The 27,539-nt window shown below is 33.0% G+C and overlaps 2 protein-coding genes across 2 annotated transcripts; one reads left to right on the top strand and one right to left on the bottom strand.

Moving 5' to 3' along the window:
* Window positions 1–6,551: 6,551 nt before the first annotated feature.
* Window positions 6,552–10,709, bottom strand: SCL33 (SC35-like splicing factor 33). The gene is made up of 6 exons (XM_078960380.1): window positions 10,565–10,709; window positions 9,488–9,650; window positions 9,291–9,368; window positions 8,428–8,589; window positions 7,624–7,773; window positions 6,552–7,176 (listed from the first exon to the last, which is right to left on the bottom strand). The coding sequence occupies exons 2-6, from the start codon at window positions 9,637–9,639 to the stop codon at window positions 6,879–6,881; spliced, it is 840 nt and encodes a 279-aa protein (XP_078816506.1). The 5' UTR covers window positions 9,640–9,650; window positions 10,565–10,709; the 3' UTR covers window positions 6,552–6,878.
* Window positions 10,710–19,719: 9,010 nt separating this feature from the next.
* On the top strand, window positions 19,720–21,317 carry LOC145001211 (transcription initiation factor TFIID subunit 7-like). Its single transcript, XM_078960567.1, has 6 exons — window positions 19,720–19,851; window positions 20,095–20,211; window positions 20,398–20,531; window positions 20,627–20,746; window positions 20,834–20,903; window positions 20,993–21,317. The coding sequence occupies exons 2-6, from the start codon at window positions 20,097–20,099 to the stop codon at window positions 21,154–21,156; spliced, it is 603 nt and encodes a 200-aa protein (XP_078816693.1). The 5' UTR covers window positions 19,720–19,851; window positions 20,095–20,096; the 3' UTR covers window positions 21,157–21,317.
* The last annotated feature ends 6,222 nt before the right edge of the window (window positions 21,318–27,539 follow it).

Genomic DNA, 27,539 nt, shown 5'->3' on the forward strand with positions numbered 1-27,539 from the left:
GGATTTTTGGAACCGGGAACCGGTAGGAACCGGAACCGATATAACCGGAACCGGTAGAACCGGCAAAAACCGGAACCGTATTATGCTATTTTTTAAGGACCGGTTCCAACATTTGAAGACACGACAAGAACCGGTAGGAACCGGGAACCGGTAGAACCAGAACCGATAGAACCGCCGGGCCGGTTCGGTTCTTGATTTTGGTGGAAGCCGGTTCCCGGTTCCGGTCCGGTTCGGGCCGGTTCCAGCCGATTCGGTCCTTTTGCTCATCCCTAGCATTAAATATTAGAAACATGGACTTAAGAAATTCAATAGGTATTGTTTTTCTGAAAGTTAAGATGTTTATGAATACATGTCAAAGCTAGTGGGAGCATAAGTGTTATGTTTTATAATAATCATCATGATAGTGGGAGCATAAATGTTATGATTGTATGATTATTAAGGCACGTATTGCAAGTTGGCAATATTAATTATAGAAAACAAGAGTTATACATTGCAAAGTCGTAAGGGTTGTAAAGTTGTTTTGCTATAATTAAGGGAGACAATATTATGCTTCGTTTCAAATATAAAGGCTTAGGTTGAGAAATGTTAATAAATTTAGTCAAAGGTACATAGTGTGTTCTTAAAATTTCAATTATGATTACGGCATTCCTCTTCACAATTTGAATTTTGAGAACATAGCAAATAAAACATTATGCATCGTGTCCCATACACTTCGGGTATAGGATCGATTGCAAATGCTTTAATATTTGACCATTCTAAATTTTTCCAAATGTCTAGCGCATTTAGAGGGAAAAAGGACTAGAATCGGTTTTGACTAAAATAATTAAACAACTATCAAAGGACAATCCAAAGTTCGACGAGGATTGGTTGTCTGTGAGTAGTTGGAAGCATGGTATTGGATGGACCATATCGACATTATTATAAATAAATAAGATCCTATTAAGAATAAGTTGTCATATGGAAAATATGGAAATGTGTCCATATTGGGAAATTGAATATTGAAAAATCTATGACTATATTAGAAACTTTTATGCAAAAGGATGTTCAAAGGAATGTACTTTGAGTGAGAGACATCATATCTAAGGAATTGTCTTGTAACAATCTCCGATAGAGAACTTTGTATTTTCATTGGCAATAGTCTTTGTGACTTTGGTGTAGTGATATTACGAAAGGATCATTGCATAAAATGTTAGAATCTAGCATATTCTATAAGTATCAAGAATTTGATATTCTTACACTTATGAAAAAGGATTAGGAGTTGCGAAATGAGAATGATTGGAAATGTGTCCAATTTGATCTATTTCACAAAGTAAGAACCATAGGTAAACATTGTGTGCATGCTAAGAGCATGGGACAAGTGTAATAATTCAAGCAAGAAGTTGATCACTCGAAACAACAAATAATGAGTAATCGATATGGTGATAAATAAAAGGTGTTTTATTTATGCTCAAAGGTTTGAGGCCATATGGGATTAGTATTACTCTTGTGTTTCACTTTGCATGTTTTGACTTCCTGAATAACTTAATTGATTAAGCACAGTCAAGTTATTCGAACGGGCCACAGTTGTTCATATGTTGGAAGTAGGTATTAATGAAGACTGTTGTGAATTGGTGTGTGGATTGTCTAAAAGAGTATTAGACATAAGCAAATGTTTGCTGCAATGTTCATGAGTGCTTATGAATATGATTTGAGCATTGGATCAAACCCACGCTCACTTGGATCACTCCATGGATTGTATCACGAGTGATTGGTGAGAAGATAACATCTTATATTCTTGAAACCGAGATGTGTGAATTGTATCTTGCTAATCGGTTGCACATTGATAATATGCAAACGCACCAGTAACTTGGTGTCATAAAACATATTGTTGTGTGTGATTCGGTGAGTAAGTGCAAGTGAGCATTGAATCAAAGTTTATCTGTTCCTTTTATCCAAAGTAGGATAAAAGCGATATCTTTGGGCCCCTCAATGGTTTAGTGATCACAAACGTAATTGCTCGACCGGGCTAGGGCTAATTTGATTTTTTCAATTAGCCAGTCGTCATAAATCGGAAATCGAGAAATAGTACAAAGAGAATGATTTGAAATCATATCTCATACGATATCTAGAATGGAGGAATATATGATCCCTTATCTAAAGGACACGCGTATCTGATAGGATCAGAGTTGATAGCGGCTTTGGAAAGCTACGATTGCAGATCAAGATCTGAAGTCATACGCAAAATAGTTATTAGACTTATCCAAGTGGGAGACTGTTGGATTAGTGTTTAAGTCCATAACTATTTTGGTATGTATTTGACCCGATGGTGCATGGTCCTTTTGGGTTGCCTTCACCAAAGCAACTTGATAGGATGAATTATGGAGAGAAAGGATTAAATATGATTTATTAATGTATTATGAGAATAATATATTAAAGGAGAAATTATATTGTTTAATTAATATTAGTCAAGAATTAATTGGTAATTAGTTTTGTGTCTAAAAGAGATTAATTAAACTTAAGGGACTAGAATTGTAATTATAAGATAATTGCAATTTGGGCCATGGATTGTCTTATATTAAGGGGTGGATGAATTCTATGGGGAAACCCATGAGAAATCGTCCAAGGCCTTAAGGAAAGGAGGTCCATGGGTTGCTTAGGGCTTAAGCATCCAAATTAGGGTTTCCTTGTTAGATAACCCTAATAGCCTCACTATATATAGAACCCTTATGACTCAAAAACGTGGGGAACTTCTATTCTAGGGTTAGAACACGTTTTTGGGTAGCCTCTATCCTCTCTCCTCTTCATCCTCTTGCTCTTGGTGTTTGTGAACCATTAGAGGAGTGACATTTGTGACTCTAAGCTTTCTAAAGTCAATACAAGGAGGATTTGAGATTGTTATTGCTACATAACAATCAAGGTAATATCTTAAACCTAATTATATGTTAATATAGATTTCCATATGTTAGAATTAGGGTTTATAGTCTTGGATAACTTGCATGTACAATAGAGAAACTTAGATCCAAGCATTAGGGTTTGTATGAGCACATAGGATGTTCTTATGACTAAAACCAATCAAAAAGGACTGTCCTGGCCGGAACCGACCAGACCCGAACCCGAACCCGAACCGAGAACCGGTTTCGGCCAAAATCAAGAACCGAACCGGCCCGGCGGTTCTACCGGTTCCGGTTCCGGGTCCGGTTTTTGCCGATTTTTCGATTTCGGAACCGGTCTTCGACAAATAGCAACATATTTGTTAATACACTTTTGGTCTAAGATATACGTTTAATCTGTTTTGAGTAGTAGTGTGTTTAGTGTGCTATGAACATTTTATGATGTGGCCATTTGCTTTTCTTTTTGTGCAAGTTTTCATCCATTTGCTTTTCTTTTTTACGTTTAACATGTTTAGATTTGATGGTTGGGATTGAATTCAAAATATACTTTCAAGTTTCACCACCAAAAAAAAAAAACAAAACAAAACAAAAAACAAAGTCTAATATATGGATTCCAACATCTATTTGATATTTTGACTAATTCTCCGATCTTTTCCCCGTTAGCTTTAAGTTGTGTATAGCATCCACAATGTCTATATATAATACAAAAGAAAAACGTTATTACTTACTAAAATGTAACAATTACTAATAAGATGTTAAAAATAAGATATAACAAGTATTAGTGTATTACTAATAGCGAGGTCATCGTCAGCTAACACGTAGGAAAAAGATTCAAGTTAAATTGAGTGAGTTATGCACATTTGAACAACAAAGGCATATTACGTTTTATTGTTGTTACAAAAAAAAATCAGATTTGACACCCTTCCTTTCGGGGCTTGTAACTCATTCAATTTTTAACCAAATCAAGCGTTTTTATAGTCTAAACTCAACTACAAATCCTAATATACATGTAGGAAAACGATTCAGGTCAAAACAAATTAAATTGAGTGAGTTATGCACATTTGAACAACAAAGTCATATTACGTTTTATTGCTGTTACAAAAAAATAAAAATAAAAATAATAATAATAATAATAATAATAATAATAACAATAATAATAATAATTCAGATTTGACACCCTTCCTTGCGGGGCTTGTAACTCATTAAACTTTTAACTAAATCAATCGTTTTTATAGTCTAAGCTCAACTACAGATCCTAATCTACATGTAGGAAAAATATTCAGATTAAAACAAGTTAAATTGAGTGAGTTATGCACATTTCAAAATTTGGACAGATTGCTAAAGAAGTAAATATTGCTATTTTTAGTGTTGAAATATATTTGATTTTATTTACCTTGATGGCTATATTCGAGAAATGCGTCTTTCACATCGTATGCTGAACTTAGCAATTCAAAGATAGAGTTCCACCTTGTTGGAGTTTCACCACACAAAAACCTTTGACTTTCTACAGCCACATCCTTCATGGCTTGTTTAAAGGTCTTGATCTGTTGCGGGGAGGCTCTAATGTATTTCACCGCATCTTGTATGCTTTTTACATGATAAACTTTGTGGTTTAACCCCATTTTCACAACTAGGTTTATGATATGAGCCATACACCTAACGTGAAAATGTTTGCCATTCTCGTAAATACTCGGTAGTTCTTTCACAATGATGTTGATTGTTGCGTCATTTGTCTTGGCATTATCAACGGTCATCGTCGTGACATTCTTCATCCCCCACTCGTTTATGCAAATTAGCAACTCCCGGGCCATGTCTTCAACTTTGTGAGTATCAATCTCTCTAAAGTTGACTACCCTTTTGTGCATGACAAAATCTTCGGTAATGAAGTGGGCCGTGACAACCATATAATTTATCTTTTGACACGAGGATGTCCACGTGTCGGCTGTCAAGTGGATGGATGTTTTGGGGATGCTCAAATGTTTGTACAACTTCTCCCTCTCCATTAAATAGAAGGACACAACATCACGAGAAATTTTATGCCTTGAAGGCAATTTCACCCTACCAATGAGGGCGTTTACAAATTCTATGAATGCCTCGTTTTCAATGAATTTAAAGGGTAGTTCCCCGATGGTGAAAAGGCCTAGCAAGGCAAGTTGGATCCTAGTATCATCATGTTTCCATGTGTATACATGACCCTCACCATTAGGTGCTTTCGTAAATGGCAACTTTTGTTGTTTGTCATCAACTTATTTCGGTTTGTTGTCCGGATTTAACTTGCACCCATTAAAATGCTTGTTTATTGAAGTTGTCCCATTCCGGTTTGGATCTGTGGCTAGTAACTGTAATAATAATTACATTCGGTCCACTTTCTTTCAATTTCATCTTCCTCCTTTATTCATTCTATCTCGAAGTAATTCCAAACAGGAGCGATACAATTATCTCTACCCTCACCTCGTCTGGTTGGGTTAATCCGGTCCCTTAACTCCTTTTGAGCCTTTTTTGTGGGTTTTGGTTTTGTTGGGTATTTTTCTTGTGTTCGATAATCCGGACCAAATCAAGCGTTTTTATAGTCTAAACTCAACTACAAATCCTAATCTACATGTAGAAAAAAAAATCAGGTCAAAACAAGTTAAATTGAGTGAGTTATGTACATTTGAACAACAAAGTCAGATTACGTTTTATTACTGTTAAAAAAAAAAATTTAAAAAAAAAAAAAAAAATCAGATTTGACATCCTTCTTGCGGGGCTTGTAACTCATTCAATTTTTAACCAAATCAAGCTTACGTTTTTATAGTCTAAACTCAACTACAAATCATAATCTACATGTAGGAAAAAGATTCAGATCAAAACAAGTTAAATTGATTGAGTTATGCAACTTTCAAAATTTGCACAGGTTGCAAAAGAAGTAAATATTGCTAATGAGCTAATCTTACTTGGTCATCAAAGTCTTTTCCAATCCAATTAGCTGGATTACCATCTTCATTATTGGCATCATGAACATCCGAGTTTTAGTATCTTGATGATGGTACATTTGGTAACCCATCCAAATCCTACATTGTCAATTTTACACATTAATCTTGCATGTAAGTCTACAAAGTACAAACTACATTGTTAAATGGAACTTAAAACATGAAATACAAATATATAATCTTACTTGATCTTTATGAACATCCATAGTTGTTCGAATCATTGAAGCAAAATATGAAGATGTCGACTTAAGAATTGAGAAGATGAAAATTGATGAATGATGATGAAGATCGATTGAAACTTTGAGATGCTTGGAATCATACAAGTAGGGTAGAAGGGATGATCGATGCTTGGATTCCAAGTTGGAGATGTCGATCGATGGTAGCCTGTGGTCGCTGGAAGGGTTCGTATCTTCGTGACTTGGAGTCGTGCTTCAGTGGATTCCGTGGGTTATTATTGATTCACGATCGCTTTTTTTTTTACGTCCAAAGTAGAAGTGCAAGCGACAAAGGCATGGGTTGTTATGGAAAGACTATCTTTGGGCCGGTTCTTACCACATCTCCGGTTCCAAATATTCACAACATTATAGTACCGGTCCCAGCTCGACCGGTTCCCGGTCCGTTTGCTCATCTCTATGCTCACATGCATATTTGATTATTCATTTTTAATATATAACTTAATTAATCATTTTAAAATATATAACTTACTTCAATATTACAATCAAAAGTTATTATATCAATAAATAACAAAATAAAATTCAACAGATCCATTATTTAACTTTTTATATATCTAGCAGTAAACCGAAGAGCAAACCACTTTGCAACCAACAATACCTATCCGATTAGGTTTCTCTTACAAAGGTACCAGAAAAAAGGGCCTAACATTGCATAACAAACCTTAGTCAGTATATCTAGAAGACAAAGTAAAGTGCCGACTAAAGAAAACCACACAATCAAACTACAAATCTCCTACCACCACCACCACCTCATCACAAACATCTCCAAAAGTTTTAACAAACACCAACCACCACCTCTGCTCAACTCATGGACTAACAGAATCATCCCTACGCGGTGGCACATCCCTGTAATAACCACCAGGCTCACCGCTCCTGCTCCGGCTCCGGCTAGGGCTCCGGCTCCTGCTCCCACCACGTCTCACCGGAAGCTGCTCCCTTACTGGACTCCGGCTCCGGCTACGACTCCGGCTATACGGCGGTGAAGTCTCCCTCATGGGGCTCCTTGGCGGCACATCATCATCATAAGATAGAGACCGCTCCCGTACTGGTGAGCGTGAGTATGACCTCTCACGGCTGTACCTTCTGTCTCGAGGAGTAATTGACCTGCAATGATTTTAAAATTGTGATTATTTTTAACGACAATTATAAATATCAAAAATAGTAATTAATCTTACATGTTAGACATCATTTATTTGATGGTCTCTTACATAAGTTCCATTTCTGGCAATTTTTGTGAAAAATGGAGACCATGGTTGTAAGTTTCATATTAGGTAGGGACCAAGTATGTAGTTTTCTTATTAGACGGGGACCATGTTGGAAATTTTTTTAAACATAAGAAGCATGTTTGTAATTTTAGGAACCTTTTCTGTACTTTTGTAAATACAAGGGGACCAAAATTATGTATTATGTAAGTTTTCTATAATCTAAGAAGCATAGGGACCATCTTTGTAATTGTCCTAGTAAAGCAGGGACCATTTATGTAAATTAGACACAGCTTCCTAAATATGCCTGATAATTAGTAGTATTTTGATAATATAGAAATAGTTTTACCTTGAGTACTGCCTTCTCCTTGGTGGTGGAGAGTAATCACGGCTGCGGGATGGTGATCTAGCATAGCGAGGTGGTGGAGATCGGGTGTAACGCGGTGAACGAGAGTAACGAGGTGGCGGTGACCGCCTACGGTCACTGAATCTGCCGCCCCTACAAAAATAAAAATAAAAAACTACATAAGGGTAATTTGGTCATTTCAATTTCAACATGATCATAAGGGTATCTTGTGCAAACTTTGTAGTTTACAGACCAAAACCGCAAACGTTTGCAAAACTCAGGGACCAAAACTGCAATATTCTATACTTTTTTATAAAAAATAGGGTTATTCTCATTAAAGACCTTATATTTTGTGTTTTTTCTAGATTAAACCTAAACTTTATTTTTTGCTTGAAAAAGACCGTGTATATTTTCATTTTCACCCGAAAAAACCCTCAACTTTGTCTTTTTTTTCTGAAACAAAACCCTCAATCTTCTAACTGCTTCCAAATAAACCCTCATCTTTTTTACTTTTTCTCAAAAAAAAACCCTCACATTTTACAATTTTTTAGAAAAGGGTTAATCTCAAAAAAAACCTTATATTTTACACAATGTAAAATGTGAGGGTTTTTTAAAGAAAAACTAAAAAGGTCAAGGGCTTTTTCAGAAAAAAATACAAAGTTGAGGGCTTTTTTGGAAAAAAAAAATGAAAAATACTAGGTCTTTTTCAGGCAAAATTAATTTGAGGTATAACCGGGAAAAAACAAAAAATATAAGGTCTTTTCTAAGATTAACCTTGAAATATATAAACAATAAAAAAAAAATTACCTGCGCTCTCTTACTCTCATATCAGAAGGTTTCTTCCGATTCTCTTCAGCAAAAACAACAGTCAATTGCCTGCCTAAAAGAATTTGACCATCCATTTGGTATTTTGCTTCAGCAGCATCAGCGGGGTCCACAAATTGCACAAAACCAAATCCCCTTGGCTCCCTACACACAAAAAAATTAAAATTTTAAAAACTGAAAATATTGGAAATAAGTCACATTAACCTCAGAACTTTGACCAAGTAAGTCCAAGTCAACATCTTTTTGGGGCTGTTTGTAGAACTCCAAATCAACAAATATGAGTTCCAAAACTGCCCCTTTAGCAACTTACAGACAATCAATTTCCAGTAAAATGGAAGGCCAGCATGATAAGCAGATAAAGGCATAAAGCATGCACGTGGCTGCTGACCTTTGAGATTGTCAGTATAAATATGACTTGAAATTCTTCAAGACTTGAAATCTTGAAATCTTCAAAATGAAATCAAACTCATTTTTCTTTTCTTCACATCTCTTCATTATCATATACACCACCTTCATACTACTTCAATATATCAAGAAGATTCTTACTACCTTGTTGATTCATGTCTTCAAAACTTTTACTTCTTCACTGTTGAATTAAATCTCAACAACTTTTATTTGAAAATCCCAAGAGTATGATTAATAAAAGTTCAAAGATGAAAGTTACCCAGTATTATCAAAAATCCCAATATTTAGTTTTATCACATAAAAAAAGATATGATGAAGTTGAAACAAATAAAAAGACTTGTCATATCATGAATAACACAACACATTTCAAGAAATTAAAAAGGTAGCAACATAACCTCTTACCAATTGGGAATAAATATTTTAAAAAAAAATAAGCTTACCCGCTATAATAATCTCTTGGCAAATAGATGTCCTTTAGAGGACCAAATTGTCCAAATGGCCTCCTAAGGTCTTCTGGACTGCATTTATAACACATGTTAATACAAAATATACTAAAACCCTTTGAACTATGTTCAATAAGCTAAGAGAAGTTGACTAAGAATGCCAAAAGAAAAAGGGTAATTTAGTAATTACACACCGGCAATCATGGCGAAGATTACGGACTAGAAGACTTGTTGGAAGATCTCTTCCACGACTACCACCACCATAGCGACCCCTGGGACTAGGACTCCTTCCCCTTCTTCCATAACCACCCCTAGGTGGTGAAGGTGAATAGCTCCTTCCACCCATTGTTAAGCTCTCTGAAGGTAATTATGGAAAAATAAAAGAAAACATATATTAGATTTACAGGATAAATAGTTATAAGTACAAGAAATGTATAAATAATGCAGATTCTCATCAAGTAATTGATTTAGAGTAAAAGAAAACAAATATCCACCAAAAACTTCACAGCATAGAGATTGACTAATTATAAGAGATCAAACTTTTTATTTTCTTCCTTCTCAAGCCCATGTAGACTAGGAAAATGGCATTGTACAAAAAATGTAATAGAGAACATGTATGTCTATCAAACTACACTGACCATGAACTAAATTGTCAAACCTCATAATTAAAAGAAATAAAAGAGATTATGCAAAGTCCAACTTCGCGTATCCTTGTTTGAACTTAGGACACAATAATTAAGATGGACTATTAACAATCATAACCGTCTGTTTGATGTAATTGACCAACAAACTTCCAGTATGAAGCCCTAATCATAGAAATCAGGTGCCTAACATAGCTGAAAACTCAAGCGGAATACATATCAAACCAGATGGACACATATGCCTCTCTACGGCTGTAATCTATAACAGAAATTTCTGATTGAATATCCAAATTGAAGTGATGTATAATTCAAACCTAGCGATTCAGAGTACGAGATATCAACAACAAATCAATTCCCACTAAAGACATACGAGGTTTTGGTTAAACCTCCAAAAGTTCTTGAAACGCGATGACTACAATAACAAAACTCAGATATATTTTCTAACGGAAACAATCGCTGAAATCTCAACAAAGTTAAGTCAGATCAAAATCGAGTATATAATGAAAAAGCTGGCATGCACACGAAACACGATTCTCAAGTATGTTTAAAGCAAGATCCACAGAAAATATCAGCATCGGGTTTCAAAAACTCGATGAACACGATCAATATGAATCGAATTGTAAAAGGTACCTGTGTAATTTGCAGAACAGGAGCGGCGAATGAGGAATTAGGGCACGAATAAAGCAATCTGACTTTTGTAGACGGCGAAGATATACACAACCACGCTAATGTTTTGGGGGTTTCAGTTTCTTTAGGGTAAAATGGGTTTTATAGGAGTCATTCATGCGTTAGTGTGCGCATAAACTCAGAAACATATTATTTCCTTTTGAGAAAATTAAATAAATGGTCCTTGTTCTATGGCGAAATAGTCATATATAATCCAACTGTAAAAACTAGGTTCTTGTTTTTTGTCGATATTGTGGAGATGAGATGGTCATTCCGACTTGAGTCCAAAAAATACAAGTTAAATTTCTATAAATAGCATTTTTACCCTTTTTTTTTTTTTTCTTTTTAACATTTTTTGTGTTTAATAATTATTTCCTTAACTTGTAGGGACAAGTATGTAATTTACTCTAACAATTAATTCCTTTACTTTTGCAAATTCACCGGTCCTATTTCAAATATCGTCAGTTTTGTTGTCCTCCTTCAAATTTTTTTTTTTTTTTTTTTTTTTTTTTTTTTTTTTTTTTATGGTTATGGTGATGGTTGGTGGTATTCTTCGTCTACAACCATGAATATCGGTTGTCGGTCACCACCTCCACAACAATATCTTGTGTCGGTCTCCTGAAAATGAGAAATAGGCGTCGTCTTCTTTTATTGTTCACTACCATCGGTTACCATCTGTATGACAATATCTTATTTCGACTTTTTTTCTAGAATATATATATATATATATATATATATATATATATATATATATATATATATATATATATATATATATATATATATATAATTGTTGTTGATATTTATCTATTTTATTATAATTTTTAATAAACTTGTTGTATTTGTTATATATATAATTTTCCTAAAATTAATTTCATTTAATTTATCCAATTCGAGTACTTCTCGATTACTCCCCATCTAGACCGAATATTCGCTAGGCACTAGGTTGCCGCCTTGGGAACGTCTAATGAGTTTTGCAACGTTGCTAGGAACATGGGGTTCAATTATTTCCCTTTAAAGTGTGTTCCGTCAATGATAATAATAGGATGCAAACTTGCATGAAATGCCCGAACCTAAAAAGTAATTAATATTAATTATTACTTGTTAAAGCAAACACACGTGTAACTAAATATAAAGAACTCATTATATAAGAAATATTACCACACAACCAATACCTATGAAAAAGTATTCAAATTTGTTGTCATGACTCGTCTTTATATGTGTAACCATCCCTAGATTCTTCTTCTCCAAGTTGTAACAATATAAAGGTATGAAAGTTTTTTTCATGGGTCCCTCTCAATAGATTTAGAACATATTTTTTAGCTATTCATGCTTGCAAGTATGAAATATGTACACTAAGAATGTCAGTTAATGTTCGTTGTATATGTTTCCCCCGCAACAAATTACATGTACTATCAACTAATATGCCATTCAATAAGTGACCTAATACCTTTTTGTTGACTTGTCTGTGATGGGGACGTGGTTGTGTGTTTTAGCAATTGTGACTCTCCGATTGTTTAACCACTTGAAATGTATCGGTATTTTTATCTTTTGTTACCCGTATTCGTCAATCACAGTTTTCCACAAAGCAAATAGCTTCAAACTTGTCCTTTGTAGATTTTCTCACTTTATATTAGAAGCCTTCAGTGACACTTTTAAATCCTAATTTAAGCTTAAGTTTTTATTTGCTTTTAAAGAGTTGGATTAACTTCACATATGAAGTATAACTGTGGGTTGTGTCACAATTACATTTTTGTTGAGCTAATTCAAGCGATGGAAAGGTTCAAGCATACCCTGGGTGGTTTGTGTTTTTTCATAATCAGAAGAATAAAAAGTAAGCTTTTCCTCTTGTAGGTTTCGGGTTTTAAGGGCTTAGTTTCATCCTCTTCACCTTCAGTATCATCCCCCATCAAATTCAGTGTAACTCTAAAAATGTTCAACTGGTTCTCCATGTGGAATTAAATTACTATAATCAACCAACATCATTAGTTTTGCATCATCGTTTGCAAATTCATCAACATCAAATGTAGGAAAAACATCAACAACAGCCGTGCCATTATACCTATAATCACATTTATCTATAGAGTCATTATAAGAATGAACATGGTTGGTTTTCACAGTTAATAAATTACAAATTTGGTTACTTTAAGCACCGGAAGACCCATTTCCACCGGAACAATTTTCCCCAACAAATCGATGAATACCATTTTTCATAACATTATTAACAACAAACAATTGTACTGTGTTAACAGCCATACTACTAACAAAACTAAGAAAATATCTGACATCAATATTCTCATTAATCTGCATAAATATATTTAATCCAGGACATTGAAAAGATACACATATTTAATTAATGTGTAACCTGGAATGGAAGCAACCAACGTAAGTAACTTAACGAAGTTGATATCATTACTTATATCTACACCAAAACATGTATAGTATGGAGTAATGTACTACATGGATCGCTCGATGTGCTGCCATTGCCCTCCACTAGAAACTAGAACTCAAAAAAAATCTCACATACATACTCATTTCGGAACATACAAGAAAACTATTGTAACACCCGTTTTCCGTCTAAGTATTTCGAAATAGGGTTACTAACATATATGGATAGTCATTTATACAAAAATAAATTTTATAGAGAAATAAGTAGCCATAATAAGTAAATGAATTCTATAGACGGAAAGATATAAATTAAAAGCAGTTAAAATAAGGTCTATTAAATTAAAAGAATAGTACACACATTATTAATGTTGTTGGTTAATAATAACACTAAAGTTAAGGGGCTTCAGTGGTTTTATTCTATGATTTCTACTTCAGGTGAGTTTTCCTTCGTAATATCCGTGGGTCGAAGGCACCAATATCGACCCACTAGTTATGTTATAGTATGATGATTGTCTTTGTGATAATTTTCAGTTGTACATGTATTGTTTGATGAATTTTGTATGATATTATATGGTAGTGGTAGAGGTGAAATAGACATGATATCCAGTTGAAATAGACCAAAAGGGCAGGTCGAGCATACCCAGATATGCTCAACATTATCCGGTTGAAATAGTCCAAAGGGGCAGATTGAGCACCCATATATGTTCGACATTATCTGGTTGAAATAGACCAAAAAGGTAGGCCACGCACCCATATATGCATGTCAGTATGCTGGGGGAACTCACTAAACTTTGTACTTACGGTTTTTCAGTTTAGGTTTCAAGTACTACCGGTTTGAAAGGAAAGAGTTCAGGTTGATCGCAACGCATCCACCCATGTCTCTGCATTATGATGATTTTGGGATTTTACTATGATAAATGTTTTCTTATAAAGTACTATGGAATATATAAAAAATGATGCTACATGTTGACTTTAACCATAATCAATGTTTTGGTTGAATCGAAAATGAAATTTTTACTTCATAATTTTGGGATGTTACAACTATCAAACACACCAATATGCAATGTATTACATACATGGAACAAAAACACACAAATACCCTAAAATTACCTCTTTGGAGCAACCCTCCGGAATGTAAGGCCATTTCGGACTACAATTAAAATTTTCAGTCCGAAACATATAGGGTATCAGATGCCAGATCCAATTCCTACCAACCACCACTACCAACTCTGGAACGAAATAAATACTCATAAATATTCTATTACGAAATATTTTGAACCAGACTTGTGCGGAATTACCTTACGTACTCCGAAATACGATATTCTAGATAAAATTGTCATTTTTCCAAATAAAAAAATAAAAAAAGTTATAATGATTATTTTTATTAAAAATCTTTAGATTACTCAATTTCCTGGGAAAATGACTTATAAGGGTAAGTATGTTTCAAAATTGTTCAAAAAATACCATTCAAGTTTAAGATTTCAAAAAAACACCATCCAAATAAGCTGTTTGTACAAAAAATACCAACGAACTATACTTATTGTTCAAATGTCACCTTAACTTTACCGGCTCTTTTAAGTTAGTAGATGAGTTGGCATATTTAGGTGGTGAGTTGGCAAATCTACCCAGCAAATGAAAAACCCACCTTGAAAGTCAATTTAGGGCACAAGCTCATAACTGATGCATACGGCTCCTGTTGATCGGCTTCTTTAACTTTCATGGATTCTCCATCGTTGAACTCCAACTCAAGCTTATACTTTTCTTCTACTACTTTACACTTTCTATCTCCGTAAGTTAGACTCATTCGCTGAAGTTATGCTGCGTGTTGGAGCTTTTGACGTTTTCCCCCGTGGGTCAGGTTTCCTGTGATTTTTGTTGATTATGTTGTGGACGATTTCATTGGTTTTGCCTATGCTTTTATTGTGAAATACATTGAAATAACAGTGAAATATCATTGTCTGTTACAACAAACAAAACCAAAATTGACTTATGCTAAAAAAAAATGACCACTTTACCATTGAGAAGTAAAGTTTGACAATAATACCCCTGGAATGACATTAATACAACATATGCATTAAACGACAAACAAAACCAATGCAAAAATGACCAGTTTACCCTTACGAAGTAAAGCTTAACAATAATACTCGTGGAATGACATTAATACAATAGATGCATTAAACTACAAACAGTGAAATACCATTGCTTGTTACAACAAATAAAATCAAAACTCACTTATGCAAAAAAATGACCAATTTACCCTTAAGCTACCAATATATATATATATATATATATATATATATATATATATATATATATATATATATATATATATATATATATATATATCATATATGGTTATGGTTGTGAAAGTAGGATGCCAATGAAATTCCATTGAAAGACTTTTAAGATACCAGTAAAATACAAGTGATTGATAGTGAAGCTCGATCTGAATGAGATGGAAGTAAGCTGCTATCTTGGTTTTTTGTTTATACTTTATCACGGATGGTTGCATATGATGTATTGCTTGGTTTTTTTATGTATCATAGCATCATACTTTCATTTCTTGTGAGAATAAAATTTTCATGTCTGATGTCAAAGGTATAATATCACTGTTAAAGTCAAGGGACAAAACTGTCTAGGTCAAAATTGTGAAGGGAAAAAACTGTAAAGTACATTGCCTTAATCTGTCACAATGCATTAATATGTCAGAAGTGCAATGCCTCAACATATGTATTTTTGTCTATTACCACCGGTTATACTAATGGGATTTAGATACAATGAGCATTTGACATGTTCTTGGTTGTTGATGTTTAATAACACCAAAGTCAAAACATTTTTTTTAATAAAAGTTGGTCCTTTTTTTCCAATATATCATTTTATTACATATTTATGTCATACAACTATTTTCCATTTACCTTATTCCCTTTTTTTCAGTTTTCATTCTTCTGCAACTTTTGTTTATTTATAACACTTGTCGAATTATGAAAGCATGCAAATGTTATAGATTTCTCTCAAATCCTTTGACACACCAAACATAGAATTCCCACAAAAATACCAAAACTATTGTTTGCATGGAACCCCCTAAATGTATGCTTCAATCCTTAAATTATGTGAAACTCCCCTCAAACGTAACATTAAAGATTAGACAAATAATTTGTTTTTTCTGCTCTATGTGATTGCATTTTCCTTAGCTTTTCATATATCTTCAGTCGAATTTGTAATCTTTTTAGTCAACTCTTCAACTTGAAAAACATGAACAAAAATCATTCAATATAACCACAATAACTGTAAATTTCATTTTTTTAAAATAGTGAATGAATTTATTTAGTGTTACTTCATTTTCTAATCGTTTTGCATCATCTGACTTTTAGGAAGGGATTTTTTTATCGAGTCAAAAGCCTTTAAAACAAATATTAACATTTTCTTTAATATATTAGACACACGAGGATACTTGTAGTAACCAAGATACAACATCAGGTCCCCGACATTTTAGAGGCCATGTACAATTTATTATTTTTCAGCCCCAAAATTTTGCTTTTAAGGTTTCTAATTCCACTGGACATACTATATACTAACCGTAAAAAAAATGATGAAAAAGAAACTAACTCATACATATCCTTTTTGGCTATCCAAAAGTTTCATTGTGTTTGAAAATTTGCATAAGATGATTACTTAGAATCAATAGAATTGATGAACAAATGTACACGAACTTATTAGTGAAATTGAACATCATAACTTCCTCAACAATTCATGACATGAACATGATAAACATAACATTATTATCAATTATATTATTAACATAATAAACATAACATTATATCAATTTATTATTTTTTACTGTAACATGCCACTGTACAACATCAAATCCACTCTAATATGTGAATTAAGATATGGCCCCTATTGTGAAACAAAACTCCATGTTTTAGTGACTTTCAGAAAAAAAAAAAAAAGTATAATACATTGTCGTATAAAATGTGCAAGGATATCAAGCTCCGGAATTTTTTTTTTAATTTTCTACTTGCGTAAGGAGAGAAAAATATGATGGAAACACAAACTTGGTTATGCCGTTAAGGAGAGAAAAATCAAAACCTAGAAGCAGAAACAAATTAGTGCCCAAGAAGAATCAGAGAACTCCGTTTCAAAATCAGAACTTTGAACACCAAGAAAAAGATCAAAAGTATGAGAGATTCAGGAAGAGATTATCCCACATACGAAACTGAAACGATGAAACCAATCTCTTGTGAGCGACGATTTGTTAGATTCTTTCCGAATTCTGATTTGATGTTTTTTCACGGTTTCTAAAACTGTGAATCGTTTCTCGATAATATGTTCCTGAAGTTTCGTCTTCCCTATTTGGTTGCTAATTTTCTTCCCTCCTACGGTAAATTACTATAGAGTACAGACGCATAATTTTTTTGGACCCTATATATTTTTTGGCTTTTTGGTCCCTATTTAGTGGAACACTTTGCACCTGCCTAGGGCTGGCCTTGCACAACATTTTCCTATACCTTTTGGCGAGCTCTTCTAGTTATTTATTTGGCATCTTCCGAGAGACTTTACTACCACTTTGCAACACAACCAGAAGTAAAGTATAAACATTTATGCTATATAAACTATTAAATTGATTTTTAATGTCTTATGGAGGAATAAGTGTAATCAGTCGTTCACCATCTGGGTTAGGGTTCAAACCTAGTACTGAAGAATCAATGGTATTTATACCCTTGACCACAGACAAATACAAAAGTATACAGGGGCAATTTGGTCAAAATTACAATAGAACCCACAAACATGGTCATAGATCGATTTGAGCTGAGAAGGATTGATCGATCGAACCCTAGAGAGCTTTCATTACTTCTGTGCTTCACTCTATCCTTAAGTCAATCCCTTAATCCACGTAAGAATGCCATGTCATCTTTTTTTTTCCTCAATTATGTTTACTGGTAAAAATTTCCCGTTTACCTATAGATGCCGGTTACTAGTTGGTGTAATTTAAACAAAATAAAGTTTATTGAGTTTTTTTTTGTACAAAGCGATCAAATAGACCGTGTTTTTTTAAGACAAAATTGCAAAAATGGTCCCTGTGGTTGGCAAAAATCTGTGACTTTGGTCCAAAAACGTTTCTTGGTGTATCAGTAGTCCAATTTCGGATACCTCGTGTAATTTTGATCCTTATGGTTGGCATTTTTTGTGATTTTGGTCCAATCCCTACCTAAAATGACGATTATGCCCTTAAATAATTCTTTTTTTAATTTCTTTTAATTGATTTCTTATATTTTAACTAAAAAATCCACCCCACCCCCCTTCAAACCACAATCGAGATTCAACCCACTACCTTTACCATCCTACAAACATCGTCGACCACCACTACCTCCAATAATTCAATCAACCTTCGCCACCACATCTCATCCATAAAATTCTCTATTGTCACCTGCATCTAAGTATTTTCTGGCTAAATAAAGTCAATGGAATCGTTTCTCTTCATATTTAGTTGTTTCCTAGATCCCCAATTAATCCAAGTCAGTTATTCACCAAATCATTTAAAGATGATTTATACAACTCTCAGTTCCAGGTTCCTCTTCTTCATTGTTTCACTGTGTTTGTGTTTACATGGAGATGGATTTTGTGAAGTTTAGGAAAGTAATACAAGAATTACAAAGAGTAAAGAGGGATTTTGTGAAGTACGATTGCTTGACTGTAATCAAGGGTGAGTTTTTTTTTCTCAACCATGGCGATGTACAGGTAGCACCTCCTGCAAATGATCGATCACACGGAAACCCCTTCATTGCCTCCATGGATTAGTGAAGACGAGCTTTAAGCATATATGTGTAATTCTCTCATATGCCATCTTGAATGGTTCCCTTGAACAAGACCGGAAATATAAACAAGAACAAATCAGATTTACATCAGCGAAAATCGATATTCTTTTCAGTGAAATTGATAATCCGAAATCGATACCAGAAAAATGATGATGTTCGTGTGATGTTATGGGATTGCGGATAAATATGATGGCACCGATATCTTCGTCTTACAGATATCAAAGCTACTACTGTCATCGTCGGAATAGCATTAACCCTAGTGTAGATCTGAAAAGTTCTCCGATTTAAAACCTTGGAACCAACCGGCGTCCGGTGATTTCTGTGTAGAGATAGAGGTGGGTGCAGGTTATATGGCTGAAAGTCATGGCCCTCAGAAAACTCGTAGCACACTTCTGGAAAACTCCTCCTCTGATGTGTGTTTCTCTTGAGTATGTATTTTCATAAGTGTGTCTTTTTTGAAGTAGCCCAGAAAATATGACGTGAGTATGTATTTTCAAAATTGCCCAAAATTTTTGATGTGTGTATTGCTCATAAAGATATGTATCTTCTTGACAATGTGCTTGTGTTCATATGATGTTCTTCAGTTCTTGAAAGACAAACCCAGATGGGAGGAGAGAGGAGAGAGAGAGAGAGAGATATAGGGTAGGTGGGCTTTTTTTAATTAATTAAAAGTATTAAAATAAATATAAAAAACAAAAAATAAATATAAGGGGTATAATAGTCCTTTTAAGTTGAAAGGGACCAAAATCACTAAAAAGATTCAGATTTGGACCATTGGTGCACAGTCTAAACTTTTTGGACCAAAAATGCATAATTTTGACAAACACAGGGACGATTTTTGCAATTTTGTCTTTTTTTAACGTGAAAAACTTTGAAAGGTATTTTTTGAATGTTTTTTAAAACATACTGACCCTTATAAATCATTTTCCCTTTCTTCCCGGTCCCCTCGACCTTCCAAAACATTTTCCGGCGATACGGCAACGACAAGTATCAGTTGAATCCAATCCAGAGGTTGTATCCCGAGTTCCTCATCATCAACGAACCAAGGTAAGCCATCAACCTCCCCAATTTTCCTTCAATCGTCATCGTGATTTCGTAATCCTTCACGTTGCCCTACCCTACTCACTTCTCAAAATTGTTCGGGTACTTCTAAATTAACATCTTCCGCGTGTATATGTACTCTTCAATTACCATCACGTTGAATTCCCCTCATGTTTTTCGAAGTACATTGCATCTTCAGAAATTTGCTAATTATTAAAGGGTTCTTTCCTTTTCCTTCGGTTCAATTAGGGATGGAGGAGCAATTTGTACTGAGAGTGCCTCCTTCTGTTGCCGAGCGTATAGATCGTCTTTTAAATGAAACCGCTTCTTCCTCTCATGACCAGTCACTTAATTTGTCTTTCTCCGGTGAGACTACTGAATTTGCCTTTGTTTATTTATGAATCTACTTTGTTGATGTGTTCAACATCGCTGTTAATTGCAATTCGATCTTATGGTGTATGTTTGAACCATTGGTACCTATTGAAAAGGTTTGCTTTTAGTATTTTTGCAACTGAGTTATCGATGAATGTCAACCATTTTTGCACATTACAGAGGATGGGAGAAATGGCACATTTGTTATAGGCGATGATCAATTTCCTGCTTCCCTCTTGGATCTTCCTAGTATTGTAGAATCATACAAAACTTATGATGACAATGTTCTGATCAAAACAGCAGATATTGGACAAGTAAGTGATGTTTGTATCTTGTAATCTTGTATGCTGTGTATTCTACATCACATGGATATTATTTCTATATTCATGACAAGATTATAATGTGACAGATGATTATGATCCGGGAAGATGGTGATCCTGCTCCAGATGGCATGGAGTATCGCCATGGTGTTACCCCTCCAATGAGAGATGCCAGAAAGCGAAGGTTTCGCAGGGAGCCTGATTTAAATGTATGTTTTTGCACTTTAGAGTTCAAATTACCTTTTTATCCTTGATGTCAATCTTTAATGATGTTTGCATCTTTATATCCATTGCAGCCTGAACTTGTTCAACGAGTTGAGAAAGATCTGTTGAACATCATGAATGGTGGAACTGCTGAAAATCTTGATATCCTTTTATATCAATTTTAATTCATAATATGTTGAGAAATTGTTTATCTAGAATGTATTCTTTGACACGTGGTTTGTTTGTTTCACATATGGATATGACTGAGCAAGATGAAGTTGGAGAAGGAAGTGCTCATAACACTATGAAGAAAGCAGTTGTAACACCTGCAACAAAACCTGATGTTTCAGAAGCTGGAACAAATGTTGGGGAGCATGAGAGAAGTGATTCTGATGAGTCTGATTATTCAATATGAAATATAATTTGAATTCAACTCAAAAGGCTTGGATTCTCATTGTTAGATGCCAATTTGCAACTTGTTTTTTTTTTTCCCTATGTTTTTGGCATTCTTTGGTAGATGAGAACTCTATTTACCTATATTTTGATTGACTATTAAAGTATTTGGTTAATTGTTGATTCGTGGTGTATATTATTCTCTTTTGGCATCCTTAGGATGAATGCTAAATTGATATAACTTTTGAACATTGGTAAGTAAATCTAACTAAACTTTTGAAACGGTTGGAGAATATGTGTAGGATAAAAATTTAGTTGCTTTATAAAATAACACTTGATATTACATGTCAATCTTGTTAATCTACATTGGTAGTAATATCTATTTTCTCATCATAATGTACAAATTCTTTATAAAGTTCCATTAACAAAACGTTTTGTTTAAGTAGTCGACTGTTCTTTAAATAAGTAGAATTCCACCTGATATGTAAAAAATCCAAACGTTTTGTTACATGTTTGGTCCCTATTTTACTTAAAAAAAACTATTTTGCCATTGATTTTTTAAAATATTTAAATAAACACACTGCAAACCCAACCCCCCTCATCTTACCTTACCTATCCCACATTTTTTTTCCTATTTAAATAATAGTCTTTTTAGGTAAGATAGGAACCAATCGCGTAACAAAAACAAACAGTAGGGACCAAACGCGTAACAAAAATAAACAGTACGAACTTTCCGAATTAAAAAAATAAGTTAGGGACCAAGCGCACAAATTACCCCAAACCATAGGGACCAATCATGTAATTTACTCTTTCTCATATATATATATATATATATATATATATATATATATATATATATATATATATATATATATATATATATATATATATATACACTAGCAGTGTACCCGCGCAAAGCGGCGGGGCGTGTAAATTCTTTCGATAATATGTTTCCTCTATAAAAATGTTATGTTACAAAAGAAAGTACATGTCGAAGACAAAATAATCAAACTATGGTGTTATTTCGGAGATGAAGTCATTTTTTGTTCCTGGACGGTAGACTTTATAGCAGAGGAGGGAACAAAGAGGTATATGCGATTGGAGGGATATTTGAATCAACATGCTAAATTTAAGGATATCTAAAACGGTTCAAAATTTGAATGAATCCGGGATTTAAGGGAACTATATCAAATTGCTGAGAAATATAAAGAGATTTGATGATAAATATTTGAATTCAAAATTTGGTTAAAATTTAATATTATTTTATTAATGGTTACTTGTACTATCAGCTTCATCATTTGGACGTCTTAAAAAATATTATTATTATAATCAATCTATTTATAGAAATAGTTAGATTTCTTTTATAAGATAGTAAAGATATATATATATATATATATATATATATATATATATATATATATATATATATATATATATATATATACACACACAAAGTAATAAATCTAAAATATAATATTAGCCCAATTTCTCTTTTTAAACATTTTCAAATTATTTTAAATCATTATTTTTATCAACTAACTACTATATTTTTTTTTTTCATAAAGGTATGTTTAATAACACCTATATATTTGATAAATTGTCAAAATATCATGTTTAACCAAATTATTATTTGATGACTTTATAAATAAATGTATGTGTCTATCTATTAAGACCCTATTTTATATGTTTGTTATTAAAAAGATTTATATGCCTGTTTTTGTTACTAAAGATAAATAATACAAATAAAAAATATAACAAAAAAAAAATAGTTATTCATCTATTAATCTAAACGACTAAAACAAACCACATATCAATGAATGAATGATATTTTCATCAAACTCAACATAGCCCATCTATTAGTAGAGAGAGAAGTGTGGGATGTGGCGTGGAATAAAAGTCAACATTGCCCATCTATTTATACATACGGGAAAAACTATACCAAATACCCCAAATTACTAGCTAATAGAATGCTAAATTCATAATGTATATAAAACTAAAACTAAAAGGTAAAATAGGTTATAAATTTTAATTCAATTTCACTTAACAAAACCTAACCTACTTTATCCAATAATAAAAAAGCCAGTTAATACCTAAATGATTTTTAAAAAACAAAAAACGGTTAAAACCGGCTAATGTGGTGCAAAAAGTGAGGCCCAATCCCAAAATCCGTGAACGGTTCTTATTCGTGACTATTCACAAAAATCATTATTCATTAACGATATAATCTGGCCTTGTAACATGTGGTTATGAGAGCATGTTTTTTTAATCAAATTTAAACTTTTCTGTACATAATATCAATTAATAATAACAAAACATTTGCACTAAAACACAAAAATTGGCTTTTAACCGATTCAATAACCGATGGATCTTTCTATAACCTGGACCGGTTTTTCAAATTTGGTTTGGTTAGAATGCATAAGTTAAAGGCTTATGGGCTAATTTTCATTTTCTATCACCCAATTATTATATTACAACTTGTTTCAAACAAAAACTCCGAACATTTTCAAGGGAAGAGTGCTAATTGGAGTGTTTTTTTTTCTTATTTGTAACAAGTTGTAATAAATAAGAATCTAGGAACAGAAAATGAAATTAGCCCCATAAGCTTCAACTTAGGCTATCAATTGGTGGCCCAAAGTATAATCCCCAATTGATCGAATCTTGGATTGGCCCACACAATCATCTAGTTTACACAAAAACCATCAAAGCGCCTACACATTTAATTTAGGGTATGAACAGCTTATGGTTTCATGAGGATGACAGCCAGTATAATCTGTAGTGTTGACCAATTTTTACCATATATGCTTAATTAATGTCATAACAACCAATATTGTCATGTTATCCTTCTAAGGGCATGTGGTATGCTAGTCGCTAGTTTTGACTTGTTACTTTGATTTAAACTTATTTAGTCCATAGGATATAGCTTTTTTTATTAAAGCATATGATATGCCATTGCATTATGGTAATTAAATATTGGTATTTGGTGTATATGGTGTATTTGGTTATAGTATTTTATATGTGCATGAAGCATGCTTTGTGGCTTTGAGCCATAGTTGCACAAAAAGAAACAAAAGTGAAAGCGTATATGCCACCATGCATACACGTTGTGTTTGACATTTTGACAACCCCATAATGATAGTCAATACAATACTACTAGGGTTGGCTGGAAAGGTGTTTTCTGCATCCTTCTGGCTCACCCACTTCGTACAACTTTTCCTGCACCCTTTACTGATCTTCATAGCATGATTGTCGGTATATGGATTTACGTTGTTGAAGCTATGTGTGTGTGTGGAAAGTAAACGCCTCGTGGATAGAATTCTTTTTGGAAATTGTGTTGCAATTGGGGGCTTTTGTGTCGGGATGGTGGGTCAATGGATTTGGTTATCGTTTTGACTTTTTGTATTTTCTAATCCTATGATTTGACTATGATTGAATGGATTTTTTAGACATAATTGTTAGGGAATATGACTTATCAAGGTAATTAACTTTTCGGTATGTTCACATCTGGGTAACTATCTTTTTTTTTTACATATGTAGGTAACAAACTTTTTGGAAGTGTTCACATATGACCATTATGACCTGCTATAGCAGGTTAAATCCTAGATGTGAACTCTTTCAACAAGTTTGTTACCTAGATGTGTACAAAAAAAAATAGTTACCCAAATATGAACAGAATGAAAATTAAAAATTAAATTACATGAATGGTCCCTGTGGTTTGGGGGAATTTGTGGTTTTGGTCCCTAATTTATTTTTTTAACTTAAATGGTCCCTACTATTTATTTTTGTTGCGCGTTTGGTCCCGTCTTACCTAAAAATACTATTGTGCCCTTATTAAATTATTTTTTTAATTAATTTTCTTAAATAATGTATTTATTTTATACATATTTAAAAAAAATTAATAGACCACACATATTTGTATCTCGTCGGATGATCTCTACTGTTTATTTTTAATTTTTTTTTTTTTTTAACTTGGATGATCCTTACTGTTTATTTTTGTTACGCGTTTGGTCTCTGTCTTATCTAAAAATACTATTTTTCCCTTATTAATTTTTTAAATTAATTTTCTTATTTATGTATTTATTTTTTATAAAAAAATTAATATACCTCACATATATGTATCTTATCACCGTAAACCTGAAACCACATTTGAAAAATTTAATTTGAGTCTTACCATTCACCATCTCATCTCTGATCTTCCCCATCTTCTATTTCTTTTCCATCTTTAGTAACATCAACGTCTTCACCGTCCTTCTTTTTTTTGGTACTTCAACTCTGGAGAACCAACACCATAACCTACTGTCTCTTCATATTTAGTGGGTTATGGTGTTGTTTCGATGGAGTTGAAGGACTACAAAAAAGAAGTGATGATGAAGACGTCGATATCACTAAAGATGAAAAATATATAGAAGTTGAGAATGATGAAAGATGGGATGGTGAAGAGATACAGATATGTGAGGTCTACTAATTTTTCTTAAACATATAAAGCATAAGTACATAAACAAGAAAATTAATTTAAAAAAAATTAATAAGGGCACAATAGTCTTTTTAGGTAAGACAGAGACCAAGTTCGTAACAAAATTAAATAGTAGGGACCATCCGAGTTAAAAAATTAAATTAATTAAAAAATAAATAGTAGGGATCATCCGAGGAGATACAAATATGTGTGGTATATTAATTTTTATAAATATGTAAAAAATAAACATAGATAAGAAAATTAATTAAAAAAAAATAAATTAATAAGGGCACAATAGTATTTTTAGGTAAGATGGGGACCAAACGCGCAACAAAAATAAACAATAGGAACCATTTAAATTTAAAAAATACTTAGAGACCAAAACCACAAATTCCCCCAAACTACAGGGACCATTCATGTAATTTAATTTTTACTTTTCGTTTTGTTCATATTTGGGTAATTATTTTTTTTGTACACATCTAGGTAACAAACTTGTTGAAAGCGTTCACATTTAGGATTTAACCTGTTATAGCAGGTCATAATGGTCATATGTGAACACTCCCAAAAAGTTTGTTACCTACATATGTACAAAAAAAAGATAGTTACCCATATGTGAACATACCGAAAAGTTAATTACCTTGATAAGTCATATTCCCTAATTGTTATCAACACGGCTAAAAATTATCAAAAGAATCATAAAATAGTAAATGGACGTACCAGTGATAACTCTTACTTTATTTTATTTTTATTTTTTAAAGAAGAAATCATATTATTTAATTATAAATTGATTAAGAATTAATTTGGTCACTAAAATAGATTAATTGAATAAAGAGAACTTAAACTGTCAAATGTGTGATAATTGTATTTTGAGCTGAGAAACCTAATAGACTAAGGGGTGAACGAAATTATGATGGGAGTCCATCATATTTTTGTCAATGACCTTATTCCAGAAGGTTCCATGAGCTGCTTAATGTTTAAGCTATATGTTAGGGTTTTGACTGAAACCCTAGCTGCTCACAGTATAAATAGACCCCTTAGGTTATAGAAATTGGTCACTGCTTCTCCTAGAACCCTAGAGTTGATTTTGTGTCTCCTCCCTCTCTCAAATACTACCCTCTTGCTAGTTGGTGTTTGTAAGCCATTAGAGGAGTTACACTTGTGACTTTAAGCATCAAAGACAAGAAGATTCAAGCAAGAAACAAGAGATAATCTTCTAGATCTGATTTGTTCATTATAATTTCGAATTATTATCACTAGATCTAGGGTTAGAAAGTCTTGGATGAATGCATGTACAATTTGAGAAACCTAGATCCAAACATTAGGGTTTACATGAACACATAGGATGTTCTTGTGGCTAAAACACATCAATGGTATCAGAGCTATGTTTGGTTTCTATTGTATTGATGTCTTGTTTATTCGTTCAAGCTTTAAAATCGTTATTTTTATGCTAACTTCCTGATGAACTTGACGAGTTACCTAAGGAACTCGACGAGTAGGTTGAACTCGACGACTTCCAATGTGGACTCGACGAGTTTAGCTATCAGACATGAGACAGAAAGATTTTCAGGATTTCTTGCTGTTTTGCTTAAAGATACTTACTTAAATCGTTTTGGTTTAATAAAATCAGAATTTTATTACCTGTTATAAAAATCCTTAACAAAACAAAAGATAATTACCAATTATTTAAATAATAAATTTCTTATTTGATAATATTTTATTATTTGAATTTATTTGGTGAATTATCTTGTAAATAATCTTAATTAGGTCAAATTTAGATAATCATTAAATTAATTGTTTAATGTAAAAAAAATTATTTGCTATTTGATCATTTGTGTTTTAAAAAGTTCAAAACTTGTCCTCAAGTTTTGAAATTTAAATTTTGTGATTAAAATGTTTAATTTGAACTATTTAAATTTCAAACCCTAGAATTTTACAAGTTTAAAATTCAACCTTAT

Source organism: Lactuca saligna, chromosome 6 (assembly GCF_052625555.1).
Source record: "Lactuca saligna cultivar CGN05327 chromosome 6, ASM5262555v1, whole genome shotgun sequence".
In the NCBI taxonomy this organism is placed as follows: domain Eukaryota; kingdom Viridiplantae; phylum Streptophyta; class Magnoliopsida; order Asterales; family Asteraceae; genus Lactuca; species Lactuca saligna.

Excerpts from the sequence above, each read along its gene's own strand:
- SCL33 (XM_078960380.1), bottom strand. The coding sequence starts at position 9,639 with ATGGGTGGAAGGAGCTATTCACCTTCACCACCTAGGGGTGGTTATGGA. Across the intron at positions 9,369-9,487 it reads AATCTTCGCCATGATTGCCG|TCCAGAAGACCTTAGGAGGC; the intron begins GTGTGTAATTAC and ends TTATAAATGCAG. Across the intron at positions 7,177-7,623 it reads AGGAGAAGGCAGTACTCAAG|GTCAATTACTCCTCGAGACA; the intron begins GTAAAACTATTT and ends AAATCATTGCAG.
- LOC145001211 (XM_078960567.1), top strand. The coding sequence starts at position 20,097 with ATGGAGGAGCAATTTGTACTGAGAGTGCCTCCTTCTGTTGCCGAGCGT. Across the intron at positions 20,532-20,626 it reads AAACAGCAGATATTGGACAA|ATGATTATGATCCGGGAAGA; the intron begins GTAAGTGATGTT and ends ATAATGTGACAG. Across the intron at positions 20,747-20,833 it reads GCAGGGAGCCTGATTTAAAT|CCTGAACTTGTTCAACGAGT; the intron begins GTATGTTTTTGC and ends TATCCATTGCAG.